The 24402-nt window shown below is 47.2% G+C and overlaps 1 protein-coding gene across 16 annotated transcripts in view; it reads right to left on the reverse strand.

Annotated features, from left to right (window-relative positions):
* LOC105472874 (RAD51 paralog B) overlaps nucleotides 1-24402 on the reverse strand; it is an 861624-nt gene that overhangs the window by 175581 nt on the left and 661641 nt on the right. For 3 of the 16 annotated variants that reach the window (XR_981892.3, XR_011625799.1, XM_011726439.3), the window contains one exon: nucleotides 13559-14012. The exons of 6 other annotated variants lie outside the window; for them this stretch is intronic. Coding sequence is in view for 2 of the 10 variants with exons in the window: in XM_011726439.3 (XP_011724741.1) it covers nucleotides 13996-14012 (17 nt within the window). In the remaining 8 variants the exon portion in view is untranslated. 7 more of the 16 variants (XR_011625798.1, XR_011625797.1, XR_981890.3 and 4 more) reach the window with 6 other exon arrangements.

The following is a 24402-nucleotide window of genomic DNA, read 5'->3' on the forward strand; positions in this document are numbered from 1 at the left end:
TTTTATGATCCCAGGAACCAAACAACATAATGAAAATCATGGCAACCATCAGCCCAATAAAACCCATGGCAAAAGCCAACACATTCTCAAACAGGACCCTGGGAATTTAAAGCTCTCAGAAGCCTTAAGTGGCTCAGGCCTTGCTGAAGGCCTTGGGACGGCAGCTGATGGCTGATGAAAGGATTTTAACGCGCCACTGAAATTCTCTTTTCCAAAATAACCACTTTGAAACCTGTTAATTACAGACACACAACCAGCCAGAGCCCCCCAACAGGACCCAGGGCTTCTACCAGGGAGAGCCGGGCTCCAGAGGCTGGCCGCTGCCTTGGCGCTCCATTCGCTTTGTGTTGGGTGACTTCGCTTCAGGAAGAGAATCCAAAGTAATGAAAACCACATGGCCACTCCCCCGCCCCCAGCCTCCTACGCTACCTCCCTTCCCTGGAGACAGAGGCCGGCTCAGTCTAATTTGGTCCAGTGTTTTTGTTTCCTAAAATCTGTCTTGGGCCCTGGACCATTAATAGGTTGCAGCTGATTTTAATCTACATGAATCAGAGACCTCGCTTCTTCAGTTTTAAGGAGATTACAAATTGTGTGTCCCACAAACTCAGGATGGAGGGAAAAGGCCCTGGATAGGGAGTGGCAGTGTGGGAGACAGACCCTGGAAGGCACAGAAACTGCTCCCCACTCAGCAGTGGGCTTGAAGGAACCTGGGATCACTCAAAGCTGGGGGAGTGGGGCTAGCAGGAGGTGAGGGTCTTGCAGCTGTGACTCAGTGGCAAGAACACAGAACCTGGTCCTGTGTAAACAGAGCTAAAACCAAGGCACAGGACTAGCAGAGGCCTCTACTCACCTATCTTCAACAAATTAATTTCCCAAGTGCTTGCTGGGCACCCCCCATAAGCTAAAGCAGGGGTAAGCAAACCATGGCTGACTGGTCAAATCCGGCCTGCAGCCCGATGTAAATAAAGTCCTCTGGAACAAGGCCATGTCTATTTGTTTATGTATTGTCCATGGCTGCCTCGCAGTTGTGGTAGAGACCCTGTGGCCTGCAAGGCCAAAAATAGTCACTCTCTGCCCCTTTACAGTAAACGTTTGCCGACTGCTGAGCTAGAGAACTATCCTAAATCTTGCTAGGCAAGAATTCCACTTACAAGCCTGTTAACAAGGAATGGATTTAGGATTTACTCCATTCCCACCCCATACCAAAGTCTAGGTTCCTTCCTTCCAAACATCATTCTTCAGGAAAGTATCTTCGTGCTTATTTAAGCAATGACAATAAGAAGGAATGCCCACGACCATGCCACTCAGTGAAGGTTCCAAGGTCTTGCCCTGACAATCCGACACTCCCGTTTCACAGATGAAACACAGTCACTGAGATAAAGCAACTCACTGAAGTTCACTTAGGGAACAGCACAGCTAGGAAGAGCTGGGCCTCTGAGTCACAGCATGGTCCTCTGTCCGTGGGATGACCGTAATGAAGGGAGCTGGGGAGCTTTCACATAGCAATGCTCCCTTATGTGTGCCACACCACCACTTGACAAGCCAGTGAAGGGCTCAGGGTAGTGTGCCTTCGTTTTCAATAGCACTCTCAGGGAGTGGGGATGAGAATCAGATAGGCCAGACTACACTCACCCCTTGAAAACCATGTTTATCCAGGCCCAGTGGCTGGTGAGCCCAGGCCCTCTGGCCCTAGCCGGGCCCTCACTCCATCAGGACCCAGGGCCCCCTATTTTCCCAGTGTGCCTCTAAGACAGCTCTTGCCTTCAGGCGCTTCTAGGCTAGCAGGGCAGAGACAGGAAGGGGAGGATTGTGATTGTGTGACAGGCACAGTGATGGAGAGGCACATGTGGTGCTTCAGGAGGACAAAGCAAGGTCACCTTGCCCTTCCCTAAAAGCAAACCCCTTTGTAGGGAACCCTGGGTGAAGGGCCTCCAATGGAAATGCTATTCACTAGAAATGTAAGCGGGCATCCTTCCAAGGCTTTCAGGGGCGAAATAAGTGTTGGGATCATTCTGGGTACAGGCAGGGAAGCCAGAGAAACTGGTACCCTCCCAGAGATGAGACTGGCAGGTAAACTGATGACACCAAGGAAGTTGCTGCCCTGGGGCAGTAGGAGTTCTCCCCATGGGAACCATTTCCTGCAGGACCAGGCCTGGGTGGGGAGACCCTTCCAGCCAAGGTAGGACGTCACTCCAGGCTGCAATCTCATTGGTCTGGAAGCCCATGAAGGGCTGGTTATGTCTGGGCCTTGAACAGAATCATAGACCAGCAGGGTGCCACACTGGTTCGCATAGAATGTTGACTCTGCAAAGGTCTCTAGCTAACAGGAGCTGAAAGTTCCTACAAAGGGGGTAGCAAGTGGCCTGTACCTCACTGTCTCTGTTTCCATTGCTGTCCCCAAGTCCACTTTCCTTGGTAAGCTTCTCCTTGAACTTTAGGCAGCACCTCAAAGCAGTTTCAGAATTCACCGAGGAGCCATGGGTCCCAGTCTTTAGAGTCCTGCTATTGTTCAGAGGTCTCCAAGTGACTAGAGGTTGTGAATTGCCAGAGGGTGGCAGAGGACTCCAACCGAGCAGACCAAGTATAAAGCAAACTCCCATCACCATCAACAACCGGAGCCCTGCACTGGACCAGAACAAAGCCTGGGAAACAACCCCATTAGCATCTTTGGGTCCCCTCATCATGGGGACTCCACTCAGAAATAGTCTTCAGCAGGGTTAAGCCCTTGGCCAGATGGAGAAATAGCACGGCACCTCTGGCTTCTGCTTCCCAGGGAGCCTCCAGTGGATCCCCTGGCACCCTCTGCTTCTGACGGCACAAAGGTTGTGGGTGTAAACCTCAAAGCTCTGTTTTGTCTAGACTTGGTTTCCGGGTGGGTTCAGGCTCTCTGCTCCATGGAACCCAACAGACAGGAGATTTCTGCCACTGCTTCCTTGGGTCGAGACTGGCGGAAGAGCAGGGGCTCAGGACTATGACATGAATGTGAACCGTGGACCGAAGTGGGTGTTCGGGACAGCTGATTGGACAGGGTCCTGAGCTATGCTGAGGAGTGACGCTGGCACTTTGGTAATGCAGTGGAATGGAATATTCCATGGTTAATTAGCAGTCACTGAGTTAATTAGCAGTCACTGAGTGTCTATTGTGAGCTGGTCACCACTTGGATGAACGAACTGGCAAGTAGACTCGGAGGAGGTCACGTGCCCAGGAGTTTGTTTACAGAGTTCGGTTTCTTCCCATATCGAGGTGTGCAGAATGTTCGCTTACAGGTGTGTGATCACGGGGTGGGTCAAACTCCTCAGCTTTCCTATGGAATGCCAGTCCCAGGACCCTCTGCAATCTGAAGCCCTCACACAAAGAACACAGTATTTATGTCAAACTCTACCCTTCTGTGCTACCAAACAAAGCCGAGCCAGAATAAAGCAAAGTGAAAAAGCTCATAAACACTTCCTGGGGCTGGGCTCACAAACTAAAGCTCAAAGCAGAACAAGCCAGATGCATTTCAAACCCATAAACACACATGAGGACACCCGAGCTGCCCCTGGCCCGAGCAGACTGGGTGCTAAAACAGTACTGGAGCAACTGAAGGAGGGTGTCATTCTAAAATTAGAAGTCTGCTTTCTCTTCCCTCTGAACATATATGGGTGGAATTATGGATTAATGTTGAAAATTGATTTCCTTTGTACTTCAAGGGGACCTGGGCAGTGATGCCCACACTCCCTCCCGACCCTCTCCACCTACACACTCTCCCGCAATTCACCCTGGAGACCTAGAGCTTTTGCTACCGATCACATCTTGTGTCCTGTATAAACAAGGGCTGGTAACTAGTACAGGAAATGAACTTCACAAGCATTGACTGTGTACCCACCTGTGGTATGGGGAGTTGCCAAATTTTTTTCTAACTGAGAATGTTCACAGAATCTCGAAACTTTCTTTCAGCTTCCCCCTCTGCACACTTGAGTGTGGGCACCTGCCATGCATGCACACATACCCAAGCACAAAATTTCCCTCAATTTCCCCCAAGACACATCAACAGTGAGATTTGCCCATACATACACGGGCACACAGCCATTCCCAAACCTTCTCCTTTGTCTCCCCACCTGCCTTTCCATATATAAACAAGAGTGCCTAGGCATGCTGGTGCTGCCCCTCCCCGCCTCGGACACACGCAGAACTTTGTGCCCACTCAGCACGATCCAGCACACAGGAGCTGGGGAGCCAAGGATATTTATATCCCCACGTGTGCACCGGCGTGCATGCACACATGCACGCAGCACACACAGGCACACACAGGCACATCCCAGCTGGCCCCAGCACAGCTGTGACAGGCCTGGGTCTGTTTGCCATTGTTTTCCTTCGCCTTTAACAGGCGTTCATGCAACACAGAGGAGGTCATGAGAGGTTTCCACCCCGTTTTGTAGCATTTACCCCGAGCCTGAGTGTTGGGGAGGTGGCTTTTGAGAATGAGCTATGGGTGGCAGTGTGGAAAGCAGAGACAAAGGCATTCCTTCCCATCTCCTGCCTGAGCTTCGCTCGCTAACGTGCACTGCTCTGGATTGTTCGGAGATTTCTTTATGTGTCGCCCTGTCTGAAACCTGGCTGGGAGGACGGAGGCTCAGCCAAAGAATTTCTGGAAGTTCTGTCTCAAGGTCCTGCTTTGTCACCTCTTATTACTACAATTGTTCTAGGCCCGGGCTGCCTGGGGGCACACTGTGTCCTGAAAGTCTGAGTGGCAGGCCCCAGCCACATAAGCAAAGACAAATTTAGGTAGAAACTGAAGGAGAAAAAAATGGACCCCAAGTGGCCACTATCCCTCTAGGAATTTTGGCCCACAAGAAAAGCTGGTATAGAAAGAATTTCCCACCTGACCCTCAGCAGCAGTGAATGTTCTAATGATTCCTTCAGCAGTACATATGCAAAGTGGATACTGTCTTTGCATTGACAATGATTGGTTAATCTGGCTGGGCGCGGTGGCTCACGCCTGTAATCCCAGCACTTTGGGAGACTGAGGCGGGCGGATCTCCTGAGGTTGGGAGTTCGAGACCAGTCTGGCCAACATGGTGAAACCCCATCTCCATTAAAAATACAAAAAAATTAGCCAGGCATGATGGTGCGTGCCTGTAATCCCAGCTACTAGGGAGGTTGAGGCAGGGGAATTGCTTGAACCAGGGAGGTAGAGGTTGCAGAGCGCCGAGTTCATGCCACTGCCCTCTAGCCTGGGCGACAGAGTGAGACTCCATCTCAGAAAAAAAAAAAAAAAAAAAAAAAAAGATTGGCTAATCTACAAGCTCACTTGCTATTTCTAAGAGTCAGATGGGACTTCATGCATCTAAGACACTAACAAACCCAGAGTTCTTACTGTGTGGATCTGGACAGAAGGGCGACTGACAGATTTCTCACTGTGCCCCACTGAACTGTGCAAGGGACTGGCTAGAAACACATGTACTTCGTCTGTAGCCATTGCTTGCAAACTCTACCCCACTCACCTCTGTGGCAGAGTCCTTTCTTCAAATAAAATCTTACTAGAAAGCCCAGTGTACAAAACTGATCAAAACAGTCTCTCTCTGGTTACACGGATGAGTTAGCTGTGTGTGTGCGGGGATGGGGTATCTCCATCTGCTCCTGCTCCATCCTTGTGCTCCCCCATCTATACTTCAGGGTATCTCTGAAGGGTTCCTTGGATCCCAGGTTGAAAACCGTTATCACAATGCAGGCCCCTTCTTGTAACAGTTGTTAAACTTTGTACCCAAGAAAACACGTAATGACAAAGAGCTGCTAGGAATTTGACAGCCTTTCAAATTTGCCTGAGTTTTACATATTATGGATTTCAGCTGCCGCCCATGTTTGGTGTGGTATTAAGAGTTATGGACCCCTTGCTGAAATGCCCTGGCCTTTTGCTGGTCTGCAGTTCACAAATTAGGAATAACTGTGCAGAAATTAAGAACAAGAAATGAGACTGGGGTCCCAGATGGAGCCACACCATCAAGTGTGGACACTGGGCTCCAGTGTCTAGTGAAGAAATTTGTGCTTAAATAGTATTTGGCAATGGAGAGCCATTAAAAAGCCATATGCGATTACTACTATTAATTACTTTTTAAGCCAGGAAATGAATGATTGAAAATGAACTAGCAAAAAAAAAAAAAAAAAAAAAAAAAAGGATTACTCCCTTGCAGTTTAAGTTCCCTTTCCCATCTCTAGCTGTCTTAGCCTCTACATCCCAATCCCAGGGTCCACTGGGAGAGTTTCCCTCCCGAGCGTCAAGGACAGGCCCAGCCCAGACACCTTTCTCCAGTCTTCATGATCAGAGGCACTGAATGTCTGCTGTGGCATTACGTAAAGTGAGTGGTCCAGCTCAGGCTTCGGCACCCTTGTGACTGTGAGCAAACTCATTGATGTACACAAATGAACACATGCCTAAATTAAAGAATGTACGTATGGGTGAACAAAGAGGGGATTTATATGGTGTGCAGGCCAAAGTGGAGGCCTAATTCCTTGGTTCTGCCCACCTTCTTTCCTAGACCTTCAGACCCCCCTCCCCCTAAATACATCAATGAAGTCCTTGGTTTCAGCTGCGGAGTGAGGAAATACAACCGGAGGTGGCATGGAATGCCGGTGTGGAGAGTCACTGCGCCCTGATCCAGCTCTGCACTCCGCTTGCCTTGGGGAGAATTGCTAAAGCTTCTGGTCCGGAATGTGTCCATGCCTAAAATGAAAGGTACTATTAACGTGCATCTACCAACTTCAGAAGGGGCCGTAGGGATGAAGATGTAATTAAAGCCTGTGAGCACTTTGTGCTTCTTGATGAAAGACAACAACACCAGCGTGAAGTTTTATTATCTACCGACTCTGTTTTTAAAATGGTTCCAATTCCTTTCCGTTTTTCCTTTTGGGGTCTGAATAAACTTTATTAGCTATTAATTTCAAAAAAGTCCTCCTTGTACCTCAGAGCAGGATTTTATTTAGCACCTCAGAGAATTTCTTTCCATACCCCAGACCCTCAAAGGAATCCTCTTGGTCAGGGTGGAAGAGGCCTGTGTGTGTTCAGCTGCTGAGTTCAGTTCAATTTAATACATACTTATGGAACATCTACTCACATCTTCTTAGCCCTGAGAGGCAGGGCAGGGCTGAAATGAGTAGGAAAGGTTGTGAACTTTGGAGCCAGGCTGCCTGAGGGTTGAATTCCAGCTGACACTTCCATAGGAGTCCTTGGAGAGCCTCTCCTCACCTCTCTGAATCTCTGTCACCTGTAAAATGGAGATAACCCCATTTATCTCCCAGGGTAAGGTAATAAAAAGATAGAAATCTAGTGAGTGGTGGGTAGGCACTCGGTGAGGCCTTGCTGCCTTCTCTCTAGCATCAGCCTCCGGAGGAGGCGGAAGGGAGATGCCTCTTCCTCAGCTCTGTTTCTCCTCCCTGAGGCCCTCTGTCTACTCCTAAAGGCTTGTCCATCCATTTTGGAAAGAATGTCAGCCGGTTAAACCAGTGCTTCTGAAATGTTCTCATGTCAATTTCTCCTGTGCTTCTGGGCAGCTCATTTCCTCCATACACACCCTCCTCCACCAAAATACCTGCACGGCCTCCCCATCATTGCACACTCCACCCTCCCTTCAAACCCATTCCCAAGGAGGAGAGAAGAGCTTTCCTATTCTTTTGAGAGAGCACGCAGTGGAAGTGGCTTTGCTTTGTTGTCTCCACTTCAGAAAAGATCAAACTGCAGTCTCCATGAAGTGTCAGTCCTCCAAAGGAGGCTTCAGGCCAGAGGGAGGAGCGGTGAGGCCAGGCAGGGTAGGCTGAGGCTGTCCCAGAGGGACCAGTCCAGGCAGAACCAACACAGCCTTCCAAGGTGTCCTCGCAGGGGCCCATATCACCCTGGATCTAGCCTGAAAGATGCCCCCTAGAATGTTCCCTGGCAGATATGGCTGTCCTGTCTGAGAGAACCACCATAAAGGAGTTCACACAGGACCCTGTCCTTTTCTAAATGAGGATTCTTGTCTCCCGGGTTCCCAGGGAGGAGAGCGGATGCAAGGGAGCCCTTGAATAGGCACCACAGAGGCCAAGACACTTTAAATTAAGCTTCCAACGCTTAGAAGGGGCCATGGCTTCCCACAAATCCCCTGGTGCACGCAGCTTTGAGGCAGAGTGTTCAGTCCGTCTGTTCTTTTAGAAGTGCGCCTTGGAAGCCAGGAGTTATTTGTTTCCGAAAGGTAGGCGCTCATCAGGTGGGTGGTCTTTGCATTTTTTGTATGCTTTGATTCCCTCCCTTTTCTTTTCAGGACTATTGAGGGGTTTATTTTTCCCTCTCCCAGCAGTGCTCGGGGGTTTGGCTGCAATGTGCATCTGTGTTGGGTTTTCCCACAGGCCCCTGCAAAGGCAGCCCCGTTGCCTTCAGAAAGTCCCGGGCGGCCCGTGGGGGGAGCTGGAGCTGCAGCTGTGCGCCCCCTCCCCTCTGCAGCAGGCTTTGATCAGTTTTCGTGGGGGCTGAGTGCAGCCTGACCTCCCATCTCCAGCGTCTCTCAGGTGGAAAGTTCTGTTCAGCCTGTCTGTGGCTTCAAAGGCTCTCCCTCCTTCAGGCTGGGATGAGACTGATAATGGTTCTCATTTTGTTGTCGTGTGATCTCCCAGCAGCCCCCATCTTTCCATTGAAAGGCTTTTTACTTATTTGGTTGGGCTGCTTTGGCCAAACTCAAACCACCTTTCTGGTTGAGGAAGCACATTGACGTCCTCTCCCATTGAGGCTCCTTTGATGGCTCAGACGTGGCCTTCCAGCCCAGACAAAGGTGACCAGGCTGCGGCAACCAGGCACCTGGCGAATCAGCATCTGGGCGTTGGGCAGGGCAGATGTCCCTCCGTGAGGGCAGAGGACTGTGTGAGTCTACAAGTCTGTGAAGAGGAACACCCAGCCCCGCCTTTTCTACCTTTGAAGCCTAAGGCAAGTTGCTGCTTTCTGCTCTAGCTCCTTGCAGGAATCCAGCGGTGGTGGCCGATGTCACACCCCACCCCATGCCTGTGCCCGAACCTGGGCTGGACATAGGCAAGGCCAAAGCCCTGACATTGACAACATTTCCAAAGAACTTGAGCCATTCACTATCTGGAGAAGTGGGCACTGAGCCAGCTGAGCTTGGGGAGTTCCTGTTCTGGCCCATTATTTCCAACAGTTGTGGCCTTACAGCCTTAGTTCTCAGTCCAAAGGGTTAACAACAGCTACCTTAGCTGCTCCAGGGCCTACTTCCGGCTCCGGCCCCAAAGTGCCGCTGACCCTGTGCTTGGGCCTTCCAGCCCCCCATGGTGTGTAAAAGGACAGGGCTGGACATTCAAGGTAGCTGTCAGTGAGTTTGCACAGGGGTTGCTGCCTCACCAAAGGTCCATGGGGCCTGGGCTGCAGCTCGTCGCTCCTCATGATGTGGATGGGGTTAGGCTGCACGTTGCCCTTTGGTTTCCTCATATTTAAAATAAGGGTGGCCAAGGGCAACAGGAGCGGTCAGGAGAGCATCCTTCTTCCTCAGTCTGATAGCACAGTCTCTTCCTTCCTTTTGATCATACTCAAAACAACTGCAATAGAACAATAAGTCTGGGAGGAGGCCAGAGGGGGATTTATTATGCTGTTGTGCTGTGGCACAGCCTTGCCTGACTTTATCTTGCACTGAGGTCTGCATGGGAGGAAATCTGCAGGCCTGTGGATTGTCTCTCTGAAACTGAACTCCCTCCAACCTGAAATCTGGGAGGGCAGGGGAGACGCTGCCATGCTGGCCACACGCCAGCATGAACCATGGCAAGAGGGAAACCAACCCAGATCTCCCAAAACTCTGAAAACATGACTGTGAGAGGCACGGGGACCCCCAACAGTCAGAGCCCACCTGGGTTTAGCCCTATAAGAGGGGACTCCAGAAACAGCGTTTGCCCCAGGACAGGAGCTCATCAGAGCTTTTCTTAATAGCCAGTGTCCTCTCTTCCCATTCCAGCAGGAGAGGAAGTTGTGTGGGGAGGTGCCCTCTGTTTGTGGCAAAGCAGGGAAAGCTCAGCAGTGGACTGTCAGCTTCTCACACCAGAGAGACCATGTGGCAGGGGGTTCTCCTCTTTTCCTGACAGGGCTGAGAGCCAAGAAAGGACCTCAGAGCCCTGGAGCTGAGAGAAAGTTGATTCGTCCCAGTTTTGACTTTATCTCCCCCTCAATGCAAATGTTTTGACATCCATCTGCTGGTAGCAGGACCCACCAGGTCATCTCAGCAACCTTCATCTCAATCAACCCATCACTCCAACCCTTACTGACAAAGAAACTCTAATGCCAGTGCTGCTATTAAAAGACATACATAAATAAATACATCCTTTCTCATCCGACAGCTGGGTGCTACAGGATGCGCCCGACTACCTCTGTGGGGCTTGAGCCTTTTGTAATGCTGTGGCTCAAGCACAGGCAAACCTGGGGTCAAGGTCTGGCTCCACCAGCATTTGCTAAATGACCTTGAGCAGATTACATGACCTCCCAGAGCTTCAGTTTCCTCATCTGTAAGATGGGGATGAGAATAACAACCATATAGGATTGTTTTGAGGATTAAATGAGATAATGTATGTGACCTATCTAACACATGTTAAGCATTCTATAGAGCATGGTCATTATTATTGCCACTATTTCAAATAGATGTGAGGATCTGATAAAACCTCCCTGGTCCTTAGTAGTATCCTCAGGTGAACCATGAGCCCCAATCTCTGCCATGAGAAGTGAACGTATGAGGAACGCAAGAGGAAAGAGATCCACAGCACAATGTTTAGGAAAGTTCACCTCAGACCCCAGCAGCAAGTCCGGGGGCTGAACTCAGTTTTCTAGATGACCACATTCTCTCTCTCTCTCTCCAGTCATTTCATCTCTCTGGGCGACCCCACTGCATTAGTTTTCTAGGGCTGCAGCAACAAAGTGTCACAAACAGAGTGGCCTAAAACCACAGAAATGTATTCTCTACAGTCCTGGCAGCCAGAAGCCCCACATCAAGGTGTCTGCAGGGCCAGGCTCCCTCTGAAGGCTCTCAGGGAGACCTCTTCCTCGCCTCTTCCAGCTTCCAGTGGCTCCAGGTGTGCCTTGGCTTGCGGCTGCTTAACTCCAGTCTCTGCCTCCATGGTCACACTGCCCCCTCCTCCTCGTGACTTTCCCCCTCTGTGTCTCTTACCGGGACCCTTGTCATTAGATTTAGGACCCACCTGGGTAGTCCAGGATGATCTCATCGCAACATCCTTAATTACCTCTGCAAAGACCCTTTGTACAAATCAGGCCATATTTACATGTTCTAGGGGTAGGGACATGGACGTATCTCTTTTGGAGCCACCATTTAACCTACTGCATCCACTAACCCTGCAAAATATCTCATTGGATTGTGACTAAAAAGTCAGGATAAGACCTCTCACCTGGGTGGGTGAGGGGCTCACTCCTCTCCATGGTAACATCACTGCTTCTCTGCGTAGCCTCAAGGAGGGGTCATGATCCACCACCTTCAAGGAAAAATCTAGCTCTTCATTCTTTACTCATTGGCAGGGAGTGAAAACAAGTTCTTTCCACTTAGTGAGAAAAAGGCACCTACTGCATCCAATGGGGGACTCAAGTCTGTGCTGAGTCCCAGGGCTTCCTGTTCTTAGTTGGATATGTTGGGATTTCAAAACCCACTGTGGGCTGGGCGCAGTGGCTCACGCCTGCAATCCCAGCCCTTTGGGAGGCCGAGGCAGATGGATCACGAGGTCAGGAGATCGAGACCATCCTGGCTAACATGGTGAAACCCCGTCTCTACTAAAAATACAAAAAGTTAGCTGGGCGTGGTGGCGGGCGCCTGTAGTCCCAGCTACTCGGGAGGCTGAGGCAGGAGAATGGCGTGAACCCAGGAGGCAGAGCTTGCAGTGAGCCAAGATCGCGCCACTGCACTCCAGCCTGGGTGACAGACCAAGGCTCTGTTTAAAAAAAAAAAAAAAAAAAAAAACCCATTGTGCCCCTTAGGCTTATGAGTGCAAAAACTCACATGTGATGAGCCCCCTTCTGGCAAAGCCCCATCAGAAACATCATTCTCTCAGTGCTCAAAACCTTCACCTTCTCCTCTTCTTGCCAACCTCCAGAGGCCCCACACTCACTGAAAAGGGGGCATAACTCCTCTCTTTTCTCAAAGGCCTCCTCTGGCCTCGCTCTCTGACCCCTGTTGTCTATTTCCTCCTTCAGCCCCTTATTCAACCATAAACATCCATGTCTCATAGAAAGACATTGCCCAGGGGTTCCCAGTCCCCTGTGAGGAAGGCCTTTCCTCCAAAATTTGCGGACAGTTAAGCTACTAGACTGCAAGGGAAGACACAATGTGTTTTTTGTTCTTCCAATCAAATAATACTTGTATATAAATTTAGTATAGGTCTCAGCTCCTTCCAGGTGGCTTTAAGAAAAAAGCCAGTGTTATGCCCTTTCCCTCTGATGAGTCTAATTGCATGGGGCTCTGGTGGTGGCCCTGCTTTGCCTTTCAACAGTGTCTATGAATCACTTTGTGTTTGTAGGTTTCTTTTTAAAGGTGTTCCTCCTATTTCTGGCTCACAGATGTTGACAAGTAGCATGTGTAGAGTTCAGTCTGCACAAATCTGGGAGCTCTGAACACTAGATCATATATTCACAGAGTCCCCCACCACTGGAACCTGGCTAGGTGCAGGAAAGTCACCATAACCCTACAGTCCTGTGGAAAGGGTAGAGTAGTGGGGACTAACTGGAAAGAAGTGAAAATAAGGAAAGGAGCCAGTGGAATCTCCAGTCTGCCCCTTGCTTAGCTATGGAGAGTGCAGCAAGACGATGGGTGAAGCCCATTGCTTCTCTGAACGATCTTTCAGCTTGTCTGCTGAGGGTCCACTTTCTCTCCTTTCTCTGCCTGCATGTTTGTGCAAAATTTGTGTCTTCAAGTGGAGACTACAAGTTTTGTGTGCATGGAACAGAGCCCTCTAGAAGGGTCTTGTGCCACTTTAAAATGTGACTCCCAAAAAATCTGACCTGTGCTCCTATATTGCTGATGGAAATACAAAATGGTTCAGCCATGTGGAGAACAGAATTGCAGTTCTTCAAAAAGTTAAACATAGAATCACCATATGACTAGTAAATCCACTCCTAGGTACATACCTTAAAAAAATTGAAAATAGGTATTCAAATAAATACATGTATATGCAAGTTCATAGCAGCACAATATTCACAATAGTTGAAGGGTGGAACCAGCCCAAATGAACACTGATGGATGAATGAATGAGCAAAGTGCAGTATATCCTGACAATGGAGTATTATTCAGCCATAAAAAGGAATGAAGTACTGGTGCATGCTACACCATGGAGGAAGCTTGAAAACACACTAGTGAAAGAAGACAGACACAAAAGGTCACATACTATATGATTCCATTGATATGAAATATCCAGAATAGGTAAATCCATAGTGACACAGTAGGTTGGTGGGTTTCCAGGAGCTGGGAGGAGGGGAGATGGGAACGCTTGCATAGCGGTTATGGGTCTTGCTTTTGGGGTGATGAAAACATTTGGAAGTAGACAGAGATGCTGGTTGCACATCATGATATCTAGTTGCCACGGAACTGTTTACTTTAAAACGGTTAATTTCATCTTATATAAATTTCACCTCCATAAAAATGAAATGTTTTAGAAAGAGAAAGTTTAAAAAAAAAAAAAAACCTGTGTGTTCCACGAACACAACCCAACCCCTGCTCTCGTTCCCATTTCCCATTCCCTTCCTGGTAGACCTGTGTGCCCATTGTCAGTGCCATGGTATCAAATCAGCTTGTGGTGCAGATTACTGTGGGCTTGTTCTTGATCCCACTTCTGAGACACATCCTCTAGAATTCCATGACTAAAGCTGAGTCTACACAGTAGCAACCAAATGTTTTACCAGAGAACAATGGGTGTCTCACCACAAGACTCTTTCCCAATATTTTGTTTCTGTGGTGGTAAAGTGGATTTTTCTCAGCAAGATGAACAGGTTTGCACATTTCTCTGTCTCTAGGAATTTCCACAGGCTGCAAGAAGAAAAAGAATACAAGTGTCAAGATACCTAGAAAAAGATGGAAGGCTTGCATAAAACCTACTGGGCTAAAACTGTTGTTTATTGAAATTATGGGGAAAAAAGTTCATGTCCCCATTCTATTTGTTCCAACTTCATTTGAAGAGTTGAGAGAGAACCTGTAGTTTTGTGCTTCTAGAACAGAGAAGATTTGGAACTTCAAAGAGAAAACTGCCCCTAGGGAGAACTGGGGACATGCAGATACCCTGCGTTAACCAGGGCAGAAAGTTGTAGTCTGTTGATGGAACTGTCATTCACTCACGCACCTAAACCCTTGAAGTCATTCATGAGGGTGGAAATCAACTTCTTCCAAGCTCCTGTTAATGTTGATATTTTGACCTCCTCCTGTGACTCACGAATGTTCTTAATGGAATTCATTCATTCACTGTATATGGTCCTGCCATGTGCCAGAAGGCAATGGGCCAGGCCACTGGCTGGAGAAGACCCCGTCCCTGCCTTGCTGCATAAGCATCTCAGTGAAAAAGCCAGGCAGACACACCAGGAACATCACAGCCATACGGCAAGTGCTCAGACAGAGGTATCAGGCCATGGGAGCACCAAGGAGTCATTGCCTCTGGGTCCTGTCAGAGGTGGGGACGGTGGAGTCCAGTGTTAAAGGAAGACAGTGACAGGAGACCAGCATTGCAGGCAAGTAAGCACCTCATCCACATTGGCCCGGAAGCACGGACACAGGTGGCATATCTGGGGAACACTGCTGCAGAGAGGAGATGAGCCTGTCAGGGCAACTTGGGGCCAGGCTGGAAAGGGTCTTACATTTGACCCATTTTCTTCTGCTGACTTTTTCCTTTTCATAGGAACAACAGCCAAATATTTGTCATAAATCATTTTCCTTCATCCTGTCAGTAGCCCCCTTTTACCGATGAATACACTGAGGTTCAAAAAGGTTAAGTAATTCCAAAGAGGGACGCACATATCACCGGAACATATGAGACACTGCTTGTCAATGACTGAGTGGTTACTGCTGGGGGAAGCCAGGATGGAAGGATGGGACCAAAAGGACAAAGGCGGCTTTAATTGCATCAGTAACATTTCATTTCTTAAGCTGGGTTTGGGTACACGGATGCTCTTTGTGCCCTTTGGTTTGTGTGAAATTTTCATAATGACTCTTAAGGCCACTGGACTTGCGTGTTAGGGCAGCATCTTGGCTTGAAAAGAGGCAGTGTCTGAGGCTGAGGGTCCCTTGAGAACACAGGGGCTGCCCTTCATATCCAAATGCTTGATGGGTTTTTCACTGTGGTTAAGGGGGTAAATCACTATTTATTCCACCTAGTCAAGGCCTCAGAGCTGACACTTCTACAGAAAAAGCAGGACAGACAGGTTTGGCCCTCCTGGTTCCCTTGGGCAGGAACTGAATGTTTCCCATCTAGGGGCATATGAGCAGAGAGGAAGGGGTCTGAGCCCCACAGTGTGTCCTCAGTCACTGCTTCTACGCGGCTTGGCTGCCCATGCTCCGAGTTCCTTTTCAAGTGCATTTCCCTTCAAGTTAACACTGTTTGCTTCCTCCGCTAGAGCATCCTGCCCCCTCCAGCGTAGCCCTGAGGAGACCCAGCCCCCTGCCTTCCTGGCATGCAGAGCTTAAAACAAGAGCTCTCTGCCATCGGACATCCTTACCATTTCCAGCTATTGAGTGTAATCAGGTGTGCCAGGATCTGATTTCAAAGCCGAAAGCAAAGGGGCTCGGAGGAATCCTCTCTCTTGATTGCGCCAGTGGAAGACAAAGGGGTCTGAACAAACAGGATGCGCTGAGAGCTATGGAGAGCACTCCCCAGCAAGTGGGGCGGGCAGGATGCAGGGTTGGAATAGTTGACCTGTAAGCCTGGGCGTTGGCATGCGAGGCAGTCATGCCCAAGAGAAGCAAGGCAGGGCATGAATAGATGCTGATTCATCTGACAGCCTCTCTGGATGGTTCCTGGGCCCAGGGAGTTATATCATCCCTGCCCGACTAGAAGATCCTGACTCTGGCCATTCACCTTGCAGAGAATGCTGACATTTCTAGAAATCAGAGAAAACCCACCATGCCTTGTAGGGTGGATGAGTGGTACTCAGGAATCTACAAGCAAGTCAGAACTGATGAGTTGTGGAGGTGGAGAAGACCCACTGGTTGCACCTCAGTGTCTGGGTCCTGATGGATCCACTTTTTTTCTGCCCCTGTTTCTATCTCTTACCCCATACTCTGCTTGCTAGGCTTGGGAACCTACATCTAGCAAACTCTCCCGATCATTAACTGGATAAAGAGTTAAAAGTCATTCCAGAGAACACGACCCTTCTTGGGAGGCTATAGGCCGAGGGAAAATTTCAGTATTTCCTTTCTCCTTCCCATTGCCCCCATTTTTATATGGCAGGAATCAGAGATGAAAACAAATGTTGTAACAAACCCGACTTGCAGGCAAACAAAGATCATCAAAGGCAACAAGAACAGGAAGCAGGTTACAGTGGGAAGAACGCGCCCATCTGGACTGACCCCTCACAGATGGTGAAACTTAGTGGTGTTGCCCCAGTTCACCATCTTTCAGAGATAGCCTTGCTGGTGTTTTCAACCAGGGATGCTTGGAATATTGCCCAGGCACCTCTGGCTGTTACAGTGCCTCAGGGAGTGCTCCTGACATTTTCTGGATGAGGCTGGAAGTACAAATGTCCTCCAGTACACAGGATAGTCATACAACTGAAGAACTACTCCCAACCTTTTGCTAATAGAGCAGCACTGGTGAAATTGGTCATTTCTGTGTTTTTTGTTTTGTTTTGTTTTGTTTTGTTTTTTTAAGATGGAGTCTCACTCTGTCACCCAGGCTGGAGTGCAATGGTGTGACCTCAGCTCACTACAACCTCTGCCTCCCAGGTTCAAGGGATTCTCCTGCCTCAGTCTCCCAAGTAGCTGGGAATACAGGCACGTGCCACCATGCCCAGATAATTTTTTTTTGTATTTTTAGTAGAGATGGGGTTTCACCATGTTGGCCAGGCTGGTCTCGAACTCCTGACCTCAAGTGATCCACCTGCCTGGGCTTCCCAGTGTTGGGATTACAGGCGTGAGCCACCGCATCCAGTCAGAATTGGTCATTTCTGACACTCAGCTAAACCCCGAGCTCCTCTAACCTGGAGCCTTTGAACATGAAACCTACAGAGAGAGTCTCTGAAAAGAATCCAATTCTAAAGGCCACTGTTTGTTCTAGATGAAATAAAAAACACACAGAAAATGAAAACCCGCCTGACATCTATAGTTCATCAATTTCCTTTAAAGGCAACTCTTACACAAACTCAAAAGTTCCCAAGAGAAATTCTAACCTGGCATAAAGCATCGGGAGATTTATGGAGATGCTTTCTCCCAGAGCTAGAGTTCTGGGAACCGGAGACTCAGAGGCTGCCTCTTGGCTTCTATAAAATAGGTCTGGGACATATATTAGGTTGTTTTGTCCCTATACAGTGTAAATAGCTGGTGCGTGACACTTCAGCAATGGCTAAAAAATAAAATTCGAGCTAATCATGGGTATATGGGAAGCACAACAAATGTGCAAGTTGCAAATGATTTCTCTCTATGTAAAATGGCAACATAACTAGGGCTGTTCTTTAGTATGGCCAGGGTAGAAGCCGAGTATGAGGTCCTTAGGGGAATTCTAACTACATGAAATTGACTAACTAGGGCTGTTTTTTTCTTGGAGGGGGCAGGGAGACACCAGCAGATACCATCCAGATTTTTCTTAAAAGGAGAGACTTGATGAATCCATCATTCTACTCATAAGCAAATGCCTTTCACAAATAATTTGAATTCTAGTGAGATTTTGAGCACAAAGCTGCAATGTCTTTGAGAACTTGATTTATGAGTCAAGATGAACTGCTGGTAACTCTGGGGTCATTCAGCCAGGGGAGATGGGAAGGGCAGACCCATTAATCAAAAGGTAGCAGGAGACCCCTCCAGGTGAGCCAAATGCACAAAGGGAGGAAGTGAGTCCAGGTGGAGAAAGAGACCCCTCCCCTCATCTCTGGGGTTGCTGGGAGACAGCTCTGCTTCAGGGAAGCTCGGAGGGATGGTCTAATGTACATTCTCTCAAAGAATCAGAGAGGCTGCAGCTTGTCTGAGAAGAATTTAAATCCTGGCTCTGATACTCACGAGCTGTATGACATTAAGCAAGCTACCTAAATCTGAACCTTGGGCCCTTCCAAGATGGGAATAACGGTAGCTGCCTCAGAGGGTTGTTGGGGAAATAAGCAGGCATTTACTGAGTACCTAATACATGCCAGGCTTGGTACGAGGTACTGGAGAGACAATGGTAGAAGGGTTGACAGTTTCATGAAATCACTTCTGTAGCTCACTAGGCACAGACACTGCCTATCATTTGGCAGCTGCTCAACAAATGATACTTCCCTTCCTCTTATAATCTGTACCACCGGGCACCTGCTATGTGCAAGCTATTGTGTAGGCCCTTGGACCTGACATCAAGTAGCAATTTGTAACTTCAAAACTGGTTTCACACATGAGAACAAATGTCAGCAGTTTTTGCACTTGCTCATGGAGAGATAGCAGGAGGGATTTTGAGCTCACAAATCCCTTTAGTTGTAGCAGTCCTTCTTTTACTGATGTTATATCCTGGACTCCTCAGAAAGATCCAACCTATTTATTCCAGGTCATTAATATACCTGACACTGCTCTAGGTGCTTAAGAAAAAACTCAGTGAAGAAATCAAAGATGCCTGCCCTCCAGGGCTTATATGGTAACAGAGAAGACACAGAACGAAGGGCAAACATTTTGAGCTATTGATTATTTATTACCTTGTATGGAGATAAGTGCTTTGGGAAAATATAAGAAGAGCAGGATGGGGGTAAGCAGAGCTGGCTGCAATTTTAAGTGGGTCAGTCTCACAGAGAAGGTGATATTTTAGCAAAAATTTAAAGGTGAGGGAGCCATCCATTATGTGAGGAAAGGAGGTGAGGGAGTCAGCTATGGTACTCTGGGGAAAAGGGTTCCAGCAAAGGGTTCAGAAGTGCAAAGGCCCTAAGGTGAAAGAATGCCTGTGACAGGGGTCAGCTAGGAGGCAGTGTGTTTGCAACAGGTGAACAAGCCAGGAGCCGTGAGAGGTGGGGAAGCAGGTGCCGCTGGAATCGGTAGGGCTTTCTAAGCCTGTGGAAGGACTCTGCTTTCAGTCTGAGTGAAAAAGGGTTACTTGAGAGTTTTGAGCAGAGGAATGGCATGATCTGATTTATGTCTTAAAACTGGAGAGGAGGTCATAAACTCAGGCTCAGGCCTTCCATGAAGGCTGGAAAACCATCCATTTATCTACCCTGTCATCTTCACAGGCCCCCTGGCATGAAAATTAGGCAGATTATTTCTATTCCCATTTTACAAACTGGGGAACTGGGACTCGGGAAGGCTATGGGTGTTCTCTGAGGGCCCAGAGCTGGAAGGTGGTAGGGCTAAGGACTGAATTCTTGCAGTGCCCCCTGACGTGGACTAAGATGGGTTTCTGGACACTAGGAGCTGTCTGCTCCACAGTGTCCATGGGGCTTTCATGCATCCTTGAGGATTGTTTTGATGCAGAGAAAAGACCAACTGGGGCTACTCTGGTTTTTGAAATTAATATTTATTAAATTTACACATTGAAAAAACTCAGTTTTCTTTTAGGCTTTAAAGTTCATCTTACAAATCTTATTACATTCTAGCTATAAATCGTAGATGGTCAATGACAGTTTGTGGATGATGTCCTCACATTTCAAAAGATCCTTTCTTACTTTATGCCTCAATAATGAGCACGATGCGTTGCACCTAGTACATCCCACATCATATATCTCAGAGTCAATCACAACAGAAAGGAAGAGAGGGAGCACTGCTGGGGGCCTGAGGTGGGGGTGCAACTTGGCCAGGCACTAATCCATGACCAGGGCTGGGGCTCCAGGCCTCAGGGTCTGTGGAGTGGGCTTACTGGCAGGACTGGCTGCTGGGCAGGTGCCACAGGAAGAAGATTGGAGAGGCACCCGAATGTAGGAAGAAAGGGAATGTTTTCCTTTTCCTTGTCTCCTAGCTCCCTTTTTATCCTTAACTCTGGAGAAAAAATTGTGACTACAAAGTTGTAGGCTGGTTTTGCTTCTACTATGTTGATGAGCAGAGGCTCCAGGGGCAGTTTGACAGTGTAAGGCCCCTCTGAGGAGGCCTCCCATTGCTTATCTCAGTCTTTTTCTAACTCCCTGCTCTCCCCTTGGCCTCTCCATGGCCCATCTTTCTCTCTGCTGTCCTTCCTGCAGTGTTCCTCCCTACCCCTCCCTTCTTTTGGCCTTGGGAGCTCTCCACCCTTCCCCTCCCAACGTTTTCCCTCCATACCCCACGCTCTTTGTTGCTGAATTCAAGGTTCTCAATACAATAAAGCTTTGATGATTTGCCCCAATTGAGAAGGAGTGTCAGCTTAAATTAATGAGGAGTCTGAATAATAGAATTTTAAAGCAAAGTTTAGTTGCTTTCATGTTGTTAAGACATCCTTTCCAGAGAGAAGAGGTAGCATTTAAATGCGGTAATAGTTGATGTTGAGAAATGGGGCAATATGTCTTAGAGAATCTTTTCAGTAATCTACCAGAAACGAATCACTTATCATTAGCATATACTTTCCTTGAATCAGAGTGTTTCTGCCTTTAAAACCTTTCATTTTTAGTGATCAATATTTTTTAAATCACTGATTTTATCAGACTTCTCTCAGATCCACAAGTTTCAACCCCTGAGTTCTTCATGGCAGAGACATTTTCACATTGAAAGTCTCTCTAGAAATTTTTAATTTTCAATGACATAAGCAATACATGAATATATTCTCTTTGCAAAAAATTGATACTTTAAAAATAAATTAAAATCACATAAATAATAAAATGATTTCTGTTATCTCATTTACATTACTTTCTTTAAGGTGGTAACAATGTATTCTCCATAACAAACCATTCTGCAGAAAAGTCCCTTCTCCAGGGTCCTATCCAAAAGGCAACCCTCCACACTTGATTGGATCTTACATGTTTAAAAAATAAGTAGTGGCTTAGGCAGTTACGGCTCTCAGCCTCCCAGTCTGTATCTTTATTCTGCAGTTCTCCCCACTTCCCTACCACATCTCTGTGTGTTCCATTCGCATATAATTGCCGGGAAAACTCACCAAGTGAAGCACATCTGCCAAATGTTAATAATTAGGAAATCTAGATAAGGGCATTTGAGTGTTCATTATACTATTTTCTTTGTTTTTCTGAATGTTGAAATTTTTCACAATGAAAAAAGAAAGAAAAAGAAAAACTCACCAAATGCTAAGAACAACAAAACAACAAATGAACCTGAAAAGAAGAAAGGTCTGGTTCTAGTTACTGCTATTTTCCTCTTCCTACAGAGTCCCAGCCCTGCACTGGGAAAGGCTGTGCCTCATCTGTGGGAATAGGAACATAGAAATGCCTGGTATATTTCTTACTAATGTGTCCACTTTTTCAAGCTCTTTCACACTTGTTCTTCTTTTACGTGCACAACAAGCCTTTAGGGGGTAAAAAAGGCAAATGGGTTTCCCCATTTTACAGAAATGGTATTATTGGGAACCAAGAGGTTTCATGATACTAGCTAATAATACCAGCTCACAGTTACTGCTTTCTTACTAGGCAGCAGGCATTGGTCTAGGTACTTACATGCATTGAATAATTTTAACCTTACAATAACTGTAAGAATTATGTGCATAATTGCCTGAGATCACAAAGCTAGTAAGTGGTGGATTGCAGCAGGAACCCAGGCAGTCTACTCATGAGCCCGAACTCACAAGCATCTATATCCTCATGTGATAACATTACAGATGCCTCCCAAGAGTGGAAATCTGGCAGCCTCCAGGGTGCATTCGGACTATAAAAGCATTCATTTGACTTATAGAGTATTTTATAAATTTTGAATTTCAAGATGTATTTAAAGAAAAAATTAATACAAAAAAAAAAAAAAAAAAAAAAAAAAAAAAGGCCAGGCGTGGTGGCATGCACCTGTAATCCCAGCTACTTGGGAGACTGAGGCAGAAGAATTGCTTGGACCTGGGAGGCGGAGGTTGCAGTGAGCTGAGATTGTGCCACTGCACTCTGGCTTGGGCAACAAGAGCGAAACTCCATCTCAAAAAATAAATAAATAAAATAAAAATAAAGAAAAAATTTATCTGAAAACCCAGATTTCTGGCTTCCCTTGTAAAATCAGACGTTCTGGCAACATGAGGCAAGCATCCCACAAGATAACAATTGGCTGGAGCTGAGATTGTGAAAGAGAAATTTTTCATGACAGTTTGTTAAAGGCTTTAAGTAAGACTTTATTCAAGAAGGAACACTGCAATGGCATTTTGCAGCCGTAGAGAGAGATGGGCTCAACCCCGAATACAACAAGGAAAAGTGGTAATTTATAGCCAAAGAGCAGGGTGAATGTCAGTGGATGAAAAATTACTAAGAAGAAACACCAAGGCTAGGGGGATTCTGGCTAAGCTGACATGGCAGGATTCTTACTGAAGGCAGGCAAGGGTGATAGGATATTAGAGGTGGGGGCTGAGGAATATGATTAGGTACCGAGGGTGATCAAATACCAAGGGTGGGGAATTTTCACTCAATTGACTTAGCAGGATTCTTGCTAAAACTGGACTAAGCAAGCCAAGGATAGAGCCCAAGATTGGGGCCTAGTCAGAAAGACGACTCAGAGGAGCCTGACTCAAGTTTGGTCAAAATGAGAGTCTTTGTTAGTAACTGCTGCCCATTTAAATACGGTAGGCTCTCTCTAATCTGTCAGTCCCTACAACCGCCTATTATTGCACCTGGCCTCTTTTTGCAACTCTTTTTACCTGTCTAGCATGGACATTTGAGTTTGTAACCCCTGTACTATTTAAAAAAAAAAAAAAAGACAAACCCTAAAGAAACAGAATGTAATTTCTGTCCTGGTGCCATCAACACACTGCCAAAGTCATTTATTCATTCATTTGTCTTTCCATGTAATAACCATCCATTCATGCATCCATCCATCCACCTTTTCATTCTATCTCATGCACCATCCCTACCTAGCTTAGCAATTCTCAAACTGCACAGTCATACTTGAATTTCTTGGCCAGTATCTACTTTTTTCCCACTCAGATAAGAAGGGCAAGATCAGAGGATAAGGGATGTTCTGTGAGGAAAACAGTTATGGTAGGTGTTGAGCTGTGTCCCCTCAAAATTCATATGTGAAGTGCTAACCTCCAATGAGATTGTATTTGGAGATAGGGCCTTTAAAAGAAGGTAATTAATGGCCAGGCATGGTGGCTCACACCTGTAATCCAGCACTTTGGGAGGCCCAGTTGGGGAGATTACCTGTGGTCAGGAGTTCAAGACCAGCCTGGCTAACATGGCGAAGCCCCATCTCTACTAAAAATACTAAAATTAGCCAGGTGTGGTGGCACGTGCTTGTAGTCCCAGCTACTCGTGAGGCTAAGGCAGGAGAATTGCTTGAACCTGGGAGGTGAAGACTACAGTGAGTCAAGATTATGCCACTGCACTCCAGCCTGGGCAACAGAGCGAGACTTATCTCAAAAAAAAGGTAATGAATTGCACATCATGATCAGCAACCGAAGATAAAATAAAAGGATGTAATTAAGGTTAAACAAGGTCATAAATACGACCTAGCCTCATGGTGACCTCAAACCAAAAAACATACAATGGACATACAGAAAATAAGAAAATAAGAAGCAAGAAGATAAGGTTCTAATCCAATAGAACTAGTGTCTTTATAAGAAGTGGATGAGATACTAGGAGCTCACACACAGAGAACAAGCCATGTGAGGACACAAAGAGATGATGTCCACGTGCAAGCCAAGGGGAGAGGTCTCCAGAGAAATCAAACCTGCTGGAGCCTGGATCGTGGACTTCCAGCCTCCAGAACTGTGAGAAAATACATTTCTGATCTTTAAGCCATGCAGTCTGTGGTATTCTCTATGCAGCCTGAGCAGACCAATATAGCAAGGAACTAGTGTCCATGTGCCCTCTGCCTTTTCAATCCCTCTCACCCTCCCCACTTTCCCTGAACAGGCAGTCACCCAACATCCAAGGCCATGTGAATAGGTACTAAGAGAAGGTGTTGGTAATCCCAGTTAAGAAGGTCTATGGTTTCTCCAGTGCTGTGACCACACCATCAGGATGGGCTTTGAGGGTGGGAAAGGGATGGGGAGATGCCACTAAAGAATTCTACCAGCGAGATGAACTCAGGCCATCTCACTAAACCCTGTGTGCTTGAAATGGGGAGTTGATGCTTAAAGTTTACAGATTTGGAGTTGAGGTGTGGGCATGAAAAATATTAGCAAAACCCAAAGTGGCTTAAGGAGCCCTGAGAGGTATAGGTTCAT

This window comes from Macaca nemestrina, chromosome 7 (genome assembly GCF_043159975.1).
Source record: "Macaca nemestrina isolate mMacNem1 chromosome 7, mMacNem.hap1, whole genome shotgun sequence".
Lineage (NCBI taxonomy): Eukaryota > Metazoa > Chordata > Mammalia > Primates > Cercopithecidae > Macaca > Macaca nemestrina.